This window comes from Ambystoma mexicanum, chromosome 6q (genome assembly GCF_040938575.1).
Source record: "Ambystoma mexicanum isolate Mex_15411 chromosome 6q, UKY_AmexF1_1, whole genome shotgun sequence".
Lineage (NCBI taxonomy): Eukaryota > Metazoa > Chordata > Amphibia > Caudata > Ambystomatidae > Ambystoma > Ambystoma mexicanum.
The window spans coordinates 62,668,162-62,680,818 of record NC_090937.1 but is presented as its reverse complement, the minus strand read 5'-3'; the positions used below and the strand labels follow the sequence as shown (position 1 = coordinate 62,680,818).

The following is a 12,657-nucleotide window of genomic DNA, read 5'->3' as shown; positions in this document are numbered from 1 at the left end:
TATAACAAATCCATTATATACCCGATTAAAGGAATCGACGCAACAGCTTTAAGTAACTGATCAATTTAAGTATCTTGGGGTGCAAATTACGATGGATCTCACACAATACGTACCCAAAAATCTCCACACAATCAGAGATGGATTCGACCAATCATGTGAAACATTGGATTACCCTTCCTCTTACCCTATTAGGAAGAGCGGCACTGTTTAAGATGTTGGCCCTGCTACGATTCCTATACATCCTTCAGAACGCACCACTGTATATACCCAAAATAGAATTCCATAAACTGGATGAGATACTTAGGAAACTACTGTGTTGAGGAGGGCACCCCCGAATTGCGTTAAAAACCCTACAACGCTCCGTATGGGAGGGAGGTATAGGACTTCCCCACCTGCAAATATACTACTGGGCAGCCCAGATGCCAATAGTAAATGACATCCTGCACAACAACCCTGAATTACCACACATTAGAATAGATAGCCAGACGAGTCAAGGGCTCACCCCACTAGAGAGCCTCTACCAAGGCATGACACGGCCGAGCCCCAACACAACCACAGCACATAGAACGCAAATATGGAAGGACGCACATGAGCATTTAGGCTGGGAAGGAAGCTCACACTGGCACAGCCCCTATGGCGAAACAGGCATCTACCGGAGCTCGGCAAACTCCTGAAATGGACGAGCTGGGAGGCAGCTGGAATAACAAAGCTAGCAGATATAATGCAATATTATTATATTGAAAGTCCCCTAGCAGCTGACCACAGAAAATAAGCATAAGGTGCAGTTTCCTAAACTGTTGCTAGAGTGTGCGGCCCTTAAATGCAAAAAAACACCATGTCTACTTATTTGTACTGAAATGCCGAGCAACCAGACTTGAATATTGAAGTGGCTCATTTGTTCTTCATCCACAACAATATACGCATTCATGTGCTGACCTTGAATATTAATAATACAGTAAGTAAAACACTCAATTTGGAATTTGCACACCCACAATACTCTGTATGAAAAAAAACACATAAAGCCTTGCCATATTATGGCCATTTTAAGAAAATATCATACAGCTACACAGTTATTCTGCTGTACAAAAAAAGTCCTTTACAACAACCCTTCTCCCTTATATTATTGGGTAGCTTTATAAAAGTGCTTGGTGAAACCATATTGAACTCTGAAAGTATGAATATTTCCTGGAAAGCATTGCACATTTTTGAGTAACTGTTGTTGCATATATGAGTAGTGCTAGGAATCTTTACATACCCATAATCCTTTCCAGGCCAAGCAAATTATATTTCAATGTTGCCATCTCCTTAAAAGGTAATATTAGCACTGCTAAAGTATGAGGTTTGTGATGTCACCCTCATCCAGTGGGGGCAATGTAAACATGCCTAGACAAGAATATCAACACTAGTGGCTTGTGTCCTACCAATGCTTGAGTAGGAGGTAACTATCTCTGCGTGCGGCCAATTCTCTTCTAAAGGGCACCCTCAGGAATCTGGTTAAGCGCACATGCACACAGCTTACAGTTAATAATGGCATGCAGATAGTGCGTAGGCAACGTACGAGTGCAGACAACTGAAAGTGTTAGTGGATGAGTCAGCAGAGGGCACAGTAGTTTGTTTGACACATATGTTGCGTCTGTTGGTGGCAGATTACTGGGTGGTGACAAGAGAAGCTCAGTGAGTTAAAAGGCTAGGTTTTCAAGGTTTTTGTGAAGGTTTAGTGATCCATGATTGTATGCAGTTCCAGAGTTTAGCCATGATTTTAGAGAAATCTTACCTCCTGAATTTTTTTGTTTGCATCATGCAGCTCTAGCAGTATTGTGGATCTGAGCACTCTCCTTGGTGTTTAAGGGAGGATCTTTCTTGTATGAACACTGCTCATGGCCCTAAAAGACACTATTGACCATAAAGAGTGCATTTATTAATGTATCCTTTTCGTATTGATCCTTCCTTTCTTTTCTAAAGACAGGCCTAGTCACTCCTTTGTTGAAGAATCCAGTCCTTAGATCCTGACAATTTGAATAACTATCACCTGGTCGTTTATCATCCCTTTTTGGGGTAATCTTTTGGATAAAATAATTCCCATTCAATTTCGTTCACATATTGATGCTTATTCCCTATTTCAGGATTGTCAATCTGGGTTTCATACATTCTGCAGTACAGAAACCGCTATGCTTCAAATTGTGGATGATCGTCGCCATTTAACTGATTCGTTTGAGCCATGTTTATTGGTGCTTCAGGACCTGTCCGCAGTTTTTGATACAGTGAGTGGCAATGCTCTTTTTCATATTCTGAACACCTCTGTGGGATGGTGTCACTTAGTTTTGAAATGGTTTCAATAGTTTCTTTCAGACCGAACTTAAGCCGTGCCAATGGTTAATGTTTTGGTCCATCACATGTACCCATCTCCTGTGGAGTACCACAGTGGTAGATTTTTATCCCCCCCACCTCCTACTCCCACAGCTGTTCAGTCTATATATGGAGCCTTTGGGTAATATTGTCACCTGCCTATTCATCAGTATGCTCATTAAACTTTGCTGTATCTTTAAATCTTCTCAGCTGCGGATGTATCTATGCTTCCAACCTGCCTATCAGAAATCACTAATTGGATGGCCTCAGTCACTCTTAAATTAAATCCTCTGAAAACTAAATTCATATTACTTGCACCAGTTAACAATGTGCATGTTTAGCACCCTCGTTTGGATTCAGCCAGGTTTTCTCCTTCATTGGTTGTAATGGTCAAATCTTTGAGTTTCTTGGTAGACTAGTAAGTGTCTTTTAAAACCTACATGGCAAAATGAGCCCATTTGACTGATTTTCAACTTCCTTTATTTGCTAAGTCTGCTCCAATCTTATATCCCTCCTGAACAGTTTCATTTTACAGTACAGTTTCTCAATGTGCATCATTTCACATTGTTGTTTGTTCCTTTTCCACGGTCCTGCATCCATTTCCTTTTCCAACGTCACATTTTAATTTTCTCTTACAAGGTCCTAGGGTCCTCTTCTTCTTCCAGTACAGACCCTAGTTTTTTCACACATTGATGGATTTAATGCTATTTTGACCGGAGTCGCTAAATGTGATTGGCTACCTTTAAGATCATCTTTACATAGTGCTGTTTGCCTAGTAGCTGGGAAACAAAAATACAGTCACATCTCTCCTGTCCTTTCTTAATCACACTGACTCCATGTGGAAGCAAGGTTCCTTTTTAAACTTTATGTTTAGCAAATTAATTGAAAATAACTGGTGGAGCTTGCTATCGCAGGAGTAAATCATAACTTAGTCCTGAAAAACCACTGTCTCTAAACCAAAGATATCCAACTAAGCATTCAGTTGTGGGCCATTGATTCTGGAATTCTTTGACATTGGATATTCGGCAGGCCCCCTCCATACTGATTTTTTCCTAAAAATAAAATTAAAACCCTTTATGTTGAACTATTAGGTTTACAGACTTCTGGTTGTTGATCAAATTCTTTTGTGCTGCACTCCGATGGCCTTGGGCGGTGTTCAGGCATTATAAAATCTTGTAAATAAAAGTAATTTGATGGGATTTCCTATCAATATCTGTGGAGCAGTCATACTGTCAAATGTAGAGTTTAGATCATTAGGATTGTGAAGTATTTAAGGCACTATTAACATTTTCAAGGTCAGGCATAGTTATAAGCTCTTCCTGTTTCAGTATTTCTAGAGGTGCCAGGCAGAGTTGTCCCAGCTAAATTTTAGTTTTATCTATTGAGCGTTTTACCAATGGTTAGTCATTATTTGACTGTCACATAGCAGACATCAATCGACAAACAGTCCAGAGCAGGGACTCTGGTTAACAAAGGGGTTTCTCACAAAGAATGTGCAGGATTAGCCAAAATAAATAAAACAGTGCCTTAATTAAACTGAACCTTGTCAGGATGTTCATCTCCTCTGTGCGGTGCTGCAGTAGGACATGACACTTTGTTGGAAACGATGCCTACCCTGGGAGTTGAAGGGTTTGTGGGGGGTTGTTTGTGTGTGTGATATGGACCCTGGGCGTTGTCCGTAAACTGCATAAAAAGAAAACCCTACAGATGCATGAAAAGTTATTTCGCGCAAACTCAGCGGCCTCAATGACAAATACAAGGATTCCAGGTATTGCATGCTTAATCATAGAAGATATTGTTCAAGGGGAGAATGTATTCTTTATTTTGCAGTTGATATAAAATGGACTATCTGGCATTGATTTTTAACAATGTGGTCAGGGCTCGCCAAAAGCAAGACATAAATTGGCCTATTGTGTAAAATATAATAAGGGATAGAAGTTCAGATAGGCAAAAGACATGTTTAAAGAAGAGTCTTGCTAGGTATTGAGTTTTTGGTATACTGTTAGAAGGAATGAAACTGGCCATTTTGGGGAATGCGTCTACTACCACTCATATGATATTAAGCATGCTCCCTTGGGGAACTGCACAATAAAATCAAAGGAGCTCATAGCAGGTGTTGTACTAAACCAATTGGCTTACCAGTTTACCAGTTGATAGTTTGCATTGTGCACAAATGGAGAAATTAAGGATGTATTCTATGTATTTGAGGTGCTTCCGGAACCAGAGATGGTTCTCCTCAAGTTTAAGGGATGCAGGGAGGCTGTTCCAGAGGGAGGACCCAGCCGAAGAGAGATCTACCACCAACTCGTTGCTTGGAGAAGCGACTGACCCTGAGAGAGTTGGTGGTGGATGAGCCAAGAGCTCGAGAAGGAAGATATTTAGGAAGAGAGAGTTGAAGGTAGTGAAGCCCCAGGCCCCAGAAGACCTTGTGGACGATGCAGAGGGATTTGAACTTAATCCTCGCAGCCACTGGGAGCCAGTGCAGAGATTTCAGTCCTGGGGAGATACGATCCCTGGGCTTGAAGCCAAGAACAAGTCTTACAGTCCTGCCTGGAAAAGTTGCAGAGGGCGGAAATTAGAAGCAGGCAGATTTAGGAAGAGGCTGTTGCAATAGTCAAGCCTAGAGAGAACCAGAGCTGTGGAGACAGTGAGCTTCTGGGGGAAGGAGTGGAAAGGAAGAATACCTTTGAGGAGGTGCAGTTGGTAGTGTGACTTCTTAGAGACGTCAGAGATGTGAGGAGAGAATGAGAGTGTGGAGTCCAAGATGACCCCGATGTTTTTAGCCTCGCAGGTGGGAGCAGGAAGCGGGCCAAGAGAGGCCGGCCAGAGAGTCTAGGGAAGGAGGGAGCGGGTGAGCCGATGAGGAGGAACAATCTGTGGAATAACAAAACCGTTGAAATTCAAGGAAAAAACTTTAGTTACAGAGATGCTAAGGTGAGAATTTAATGAACAAAACCCCTGAAATTCAGCTAAAGCCACCTTAACCTTGTACACCCTGTTGTGCAGCCTATGACCACAATGATGACACCCCTGATGACATTACTAATTACATCATCTATGACATCACTGGTGGAATCTCTGTTTAGATTACACTAACCGGCTGTGGCCAATGCCCACAGCCTTTGGCTGTGTCCACTGTATAGTTTAACACATCAAGGGCCATGCCCATTGTATATATCATTTGATCATCTGTCCACTGAGTCACCGAACCAAAGGGGACTGCAGTGCCATCTACTGCTTTTACTGTCTCTGGTGTTCCTTTAGAATTACTTAAACCCACTAGTCCTTGGTATAAATGATAGCCATATAATTGCCAATGGCTCTGGGATCCGCCATAGTGATTGTTGCTTTAGGCGACTTGGACCAGCAGTGGAGTTCAATGCTCTACTGGGTGTGTTAGGAGGTACTGTTCGCTCCTGGGCCCTGATGTGATCGACCTCTCCTGTGGGCTGGATCGAAGGATGAGTCAGGGCAAAACTGACATCTTGGCAGGTATTTTTGGTTCTCACCTAGAGGCTTAAGCCGGTCCCTCAGGTTTTGTTGATATAACATCTCCGGGTATCTCAGTTAACCTAACTGCTCTGCTCTGCTCTCCTTGCATCTACCTGTAATACTAGGTCCAATAAGTCGGGAAATGCTGCAGGAATAGCAGAAACAACCACAAGGGCATCTTTAAGTTCATTTGAAAGGCCCCAATACAAAGCTGCAGCCTTTTATTTTCTTTTAGTCCAGGTAGTTTCGGCATTCATTTGATTAAAGCAGGTGATATAGGTTGCTTCCGCTGTGACAACTTCAGAAACTAAATATCCATTGCTTGGGCACTATTTGTGTATCAAAGACCTGGTTCATATTGGCCAACAAGGCGTCCAAATCATGTAACACTTCGTCATTTGATTCCAACAGAGGGTTTGTCCAGTCAGCCACTGTTCCTCCCAAATAAAACAGGACAAAGGCTGCCTTGATAATGGCATCAGAAAATGCTACAGGATGAAAAAAAAATGCAGTTGCATTGATTGAGTAATGTGTGGTATGCCTTAGGATCCACTAAGAACGTTTGAAGATGAGTCAATGGAAAGGAGGGTCGACAAAAGCACTTGTGGCTGTCTAGGGGCTGACCGTGTAGGGGGAGTCGAAGTGATGGGGCTGCAGCGACCCAAATTCCTCGTCCTGGGGCAAAGAATGGATATTGCTCTGAATGCCATCTATGCTTTGATGGATCGATGCATGGGTAGCCACCATTTCGGGCTGTAAATCATGAACTGCTTGTAACAGGGCAGCGATTGAGTTGCCCCCAGCTTCCTTTGCTCTGGAAATTTAGTTTTGGGCTTATCAATCGGTCAAGATCTGATGAATATTGTGCTGGGGGTGGGTGGAATGCCCACAGCAGAGGAGATTACTTTACTTCCGAAAGCTATGGTCCTGTGTCCTAGAGATACATAGCCTTCAGAGGGCTTGGACGAAAAGGCGGGAGCAATCCCTCCTGACCCTCTCAAAGGCTGCAACAATGAAAGAGCGGGAGTATCTGGAATGACAGGAAATATTCACAATAGCAAAAATGTCCTTATTGAAAGACAAAGGAACCTATTGAGTTGATGTGTCCATAGACGATGGGGTTCCCGCCAAACAGGACTGTTTATTTCAGTTTGGAAAGGAGCTACCCCTGAAAAGTACAAGGACGCAATTAATGGCAGGCAAGAGCTGTATAGCTGACACAACCAATCATATCCAAAATGCAGTAAAAAAAATAACAGGCCAGGATCAAAAAATAACAAGCAGCACACAGAACCAGGGATGATCCAAATGCAGTTCTAACAGGCAGGGCCTAAGAATACCAAAAAGCAAAATCGTAGCAAGCAAACAAACGCTACTCCGAGGTAGGGACTCTTGCTAAGAAACGCTGGGTCCATCTCTGTTCGCTGCAGTTAATATAGACAAGGCTGCAGTCTCGTTCAACCGCCATGCTCCTGAATACCGTTCCTCGTCACGCGGCGTACACAAAACCTGACAAGGACCTCCCTTTTATTGAGAAACGAAGAAAGCAAATTAAAAGAAATCTTATTTACCAGCGGATCTTAGATTCAAACTTTACATTGATGCTGGTTCAACCTCCACACATCGACGCTGAAGGTAAAGACCCCTTAACCCCCTCCTCATATCGTTTTATGCCCAATGGTTTCCCATTCTCAGAAGAATACCTGTTGCAATTCCTTGAATTGGTAATACAAAAATGGCAACATTTCATTTCTGAAAAGCCTCAGTTGCTGCAATGTAGCATGGGAAATATATAAAAGTTTTTGATACCGGGGCAGCATGCTATCTGGCAAATTTCTTTCAAACTACTGGGCAGATTTCCACCAAACTAACAAAACGCACCTCTGTACTACTTTCTGCCACCTTTTAAACACATTTTAAGTAAATCCATCAAGCAGTTTGGGGTGTGTCTGCACAATAGGAAATCCAATGCAAAAAGTAAAAAAATCCTCTTTTTATCTCACTTAATTACTTTTAAATAGTTGAGCAAATGTGCACAATACTTTGCCGTTTTGGGAGACCATTCCCAGAAAAAATCTTTAGAAAATGTAGTACAGATGCGTCAAACTGCTCCAAAGTTATTAGCATTTTCGTGAAATTAACATATACATATTGACACATATCAACGACCGCATGTATGTACAGGTGTAGATTTATGAACGGTAGCACCATTGCAGTCACAATAATCCTTCCACTCATCCTTTTTGTGGCTCTTTAATGTAAAACAAAGCATGTTCATTCACCCTTTTGCCTCTGAGTAAACAGTGGAACTGGAGATCGCAAATCTCTCAAAACATGGCTCTTTCAACAGCACCTGACCAAGGATTAATTCCAAGGATGCACATACCAATGCATAGACCTCACAGTACTGTGCTACGGTTAAAAGATGGCAGCCCAAATGCTGGCTACCCACACTTTGTACAGCGCTCCCCTGCTCTCGAGCTAGGTCCGCTCTTTAAGCAATAAAAATAATTTAAAAAATCAAATACTGTAGGTGCATCTGAAGGGGTGAACCAATGCCTGAATTCCAGTCACAAGTATGTTATTTTGCTGCGGTTTGGCAGACGATACATGGCAAGAGTGACAAGATTTTTGAAAAGACACATGTTTTGCTGTGAAACCGTATGAATCCCTGGCACACCAGTTTCCGTATATGAAGAAAAAACCAAACAAGTTGGGAAAACCACATTTTGCCAGCTTCCTTCTACCCATAGTTCAATCATATTTTTAGGAATGTTGCTGGAGTTTCTTGGAATGTGGACAGTTTTTGTTTGCATAGTAGTTTAATGATGCATCTCCTTCTCTTCCTAGAAAATGTAATTCGTGAAAATCAGTGGGGTGGAGCCGACATCCGACGAGGAGGAGACCCTGTTCTGAGAAGTAACCTAATCTGCTGTGGATACTCTGATGGAGTAGTAGTTGGAGAACGAGGGAAAGGGTTAATAGAAGGCAACACCATTTATGGTAAAAAGGCACTGTCCAAAATGTTATTTGTCTCTTTTGTTTACCTGCTTTTGCCCTCAATTAGCCATTAGGCTAGAAGATCCCTCGTTTGCTGATCTGATTTGTGTTCTGAAGATCACCGCTGAGTTTTTGCGTGACTGAGTTTTCAACCATCATGGGTATTGACTGATACTGTTGCAGGAGGCAATTGACTCCTTGGAAGATGTCCCCACACAAATTCCTTTAAGGAGCTTCTTATAACATCCTATCATCAGTGGTACAAAGGCACATGGGTACATGTATTCAACTCACTACCCTCTTACTGGGAGGGAAGGGGATTAAGGACTATAATTTCCACAGCATCTGGTCACAGCCTTTTCGTAGGGAGGAACCAATCCTCAGTGTGATTGCTTGCCCCTGTGTGGCTTAGCCAAGTGGCAGCCTTTAGCCCTGCATTGATGGGAGATCTAAGGTTCAGTATATCATAGTTCAAATTAGCTAATGATAAAGAACGTAATGGCCACAAATCGGACTGCCTAAAAATAATAGGGATACATTTCTAAAAACGTCTCATGGAAAATCAAATCGATACATCCCAAGCTAGGTCCACATTAAAGAATTGCCCAATGTAAATTAAGTATTTTACAGTGGGGAATGAAAATAATTCCTGAAAACAGTTTTCTTAGATGTTGTAACCGTTTATGGCTCAGTGATTGACCTTGGATGTTGTTGGTAACTAGCTAGAGAGCAGGCCAAGAACAATCCCAAAGAACTAAGTGGCCTCCTCCTTCCTCTAAGAGGAAAACCGAGATGAGAGGATCTGTTGAAGATGCAGCATCCCTGGATTGGCTCAGCTTCTGTTTCCAGATTTAGGCTCTGGAATTGATTTTTCCTGTGTTGGTTTACGAGCCTGAACAGGGAGATAAAGATTTTGTACAATTAGAAATGAGTGTTGAATATTTGAATGGAGCTTTCCCAAGTTAGCATTTCTTTTCATGTTTGACCTCTGAAAGAAGCCCAATCAGAATGACAGCCTCTACCTGCGTTTGGGCTCCGAGTTTCTCATGAGTTCAGGCATGTCATGTTCACTTTCTTAGTCGTGTAGGATTTCTGGAGCCTTGATATAGAGAAAGAAGCATTTATTTTCAAAGCATTAAAAAAACCAATGGAAACCGGTAAGCAGGCACCACCCACCCCATGCAGTCTCTGTCCCTCTCATGCACACAGTGGCTTCAATAACGCAGTCTCTATTGTACACTGGACCAAATTAGTGGCTATGTTCAGACCTTCATTTTGTTTTTTTATGTGTGACCTGGGGTTCTAAGTTCTTTATTGTGGACATTTCTTCATCTATACCGCTCACTTTCTCTCAGGTCTTTTGAAAGCATTTATGCATTAATAGACTGCATTCAAGCGATACCAGAATGCTCTGTATAATTCTGTTACACAGAACTGTGACTCCATTGCTGTTGCCTCCAGCACCATTTGCCTGGCGACAGCACCCTTTGTGAAACCCTAAAGAGTAATCATGATTTGGATGTTTTCAACGTGGCAGGTCCTCTAGTCTTCAAGCACTATCTTGTGAGGAAGAATGCAAATAATCCTACTTTATGGAACCCAACAAGACCCATTGATGGGTTCTTTCTAGGCAGACCACTTGTAATCATTCCCATCAGATTTCTCATCAAGTTGCAGAGGTCCCTCTATGTGGACCCTGTTTGGGGATATTGTCTAGGTGGGGGGCCAAGGCCTGCAAGGCTGTTTCCAGACATTGCTCTGAGGCGCAATAGGTATTTATCTCCTGAACTTTATCTGAAGACCACAGAGAGTGTGTACCTGACTGTCTCCTCACTGATGACTTTGGTCTCCTTACTAATTGTACTGTCAGCTGCTCCCTCTACCTCAGTTACTCACCCAGCTCTTGCTCTACCACCAACTGTCTAGGCTACCCAACCGCTTGAGTAAGACTTCCAGCCGCAACAAGTGGACACAAATAAGGGCGTAGAGCTTGATGTTTTGCCAGAGAAGGATGAGGAATGCTTATCCTAGGATGCATGTTTCCGTTCCGTCCTTGATGAGATCATGGAATAGATGGGGTGAAACCAGAAGACCTTGAGATTTCCAGGTTCAGGTTTGTGGCACTCGCTTTGGCATTAAAGGCAAAGAAAGTTGCCATTCCTAATCTAAGGTATTTACAGATCATCACAGCCAACATCTGGAAGATGCCTTCCTCTTCTCTAGTTACCAACAAAAAGTTGGAAACTAAGTACAAGGTGAATATTAAATCTATGGCCCTCATTACAACACCAGAGGTAACCAATGGCGCTATTAGCACCATGGTTGCTGCCGGTATTGTAACAAGTCCGCCATGGTGCAATGGGGAATTACCACCCCATTCCAAGGTTGGCGGGGCGGTAATTCCCCATGCACCATTGGCCCTTCCCCATTCCCATTTTTTCCCCATAGGGCTCAATGGGAATGGGGAAGGCGGTAATTACGGTACCGCAAATTGCGGTACCGTAATTTCCTTCAAGGTCCCTTTGCGGGTCCCTACTTTAACGGCTGGTACAGACCAGCCGTTAAGGTCCGGAGCCACAAAGGGACCCTGTAATTAGGCGCTAAGGGGATAACGGCGCCGCAGCCTTTTACGGCGCCGTTAGCTCCTTAGCGTCAGGGTCGTAATGAGGCCCTATGTTTTACACTAGGTTTGCCAGAACCTCCTCCACATGTTCTTACTATAAATGTGGACACCAAATCATACTATGTCTATGCATCATATGGTAAGCATGTAATGGAACCTACAAATTAGAAAGTTTACAAAAAAGCATTTGCCACTGCACTGATACTACAACATCAAGACATTATAACAATATTTTATTCCAGGTAATGAAAAAGATTCATTCATTTTATACACACCAAATTAAAGATCACACAATTGTGGCTCTCAAATTACACATAAATATATGACCTCCAAAGTACAGGGTGATAAAGGATGAAGCCCTAGGTCATGCAATACGATTACGACTTAGTCCCATGTTGTGGTTGCGACTCTTCATAAAAAGGAAGCCCCATTACTGCTTTCTTAAAATGCAATAACAAGCAGATGGACATGTGGTAAATCCTTTAACCAGCAAACTTCGATTTCCACTGCACACTATCCCAGTGGTTGGTAAGCACCTGTCGAAGGCCCTTTCAGTCTTTAAAATTGCCCTTCCAGCAGACAGCCAGAAGGATTGTGCAGTCATGATCATTGGCCGAAAACATGTCTCCATTGACTTTGTGCGAGGAGCCTGCTAAAACATGTACATGGCACTGAGGTATGTGCGCTTTTGCATGAGTGTGGAGACAAACATGGTTTCCGTCTGTGTAGATTCTCCATGAGGCTAACAACAAGAACCCACCTAAACCCCCGTGGGACGAGGAAGGTGACCTTGTACCTGAGCAAGGAGCAGAAATGCATAGAGGGACATCAATGCGTCTGGGAACAGTCTTCCCTACCCTCTTTCACGCCTTATTCAAGTGGCAAAGAGCTGAAATGGAGCTTGAGCCGTAGGTGATTTTGGTGCCATAGAAGAGGTTCCCAAGACTCCTATTTGTTTTTCATTGCAGCGGAGAAAAACAGGAGGATTACGTACCACACTGAACCTCCTCCTGTTCTTATAGATGATCACTTCAAGATATATAAGGTGCAGCACGGAGACTGGCTATGTACCATAGATTTAAGACTCCTTCCTGCATCTCCCATTGTTGCTTCCACACAGGCCTGTCCTCTGGTTCTCGGATTGGGTTGATGCATTTAGGATCAAAGTGCTTTTGTTTGGCCATTGAACAGCCCAG

General features: G+C 42.8%; 1 protein-coding gene across 1 annotated transcript in view; it reads left to right on the top strand.

The window, feature by feature from the left end:
* Positions 1 to 12,657, top strand: part of FBXO10 (F-box protein 10) — a 794,278-nt gene that overhangs the window by 554,167 nt on the left and 227,454 nt on the right. Inside the window, exon 7 of the mRNA XM_069630484.1 lies at positions 8,689 to 8,841. Coding sequence (XP_069486585.1) covers positions 8,689 to 8,841 — 153 coding nt within the window. The remainder of the gene's footprint in view (positions 1 to 8,688; positions 8,842 to 12,657) is intronic.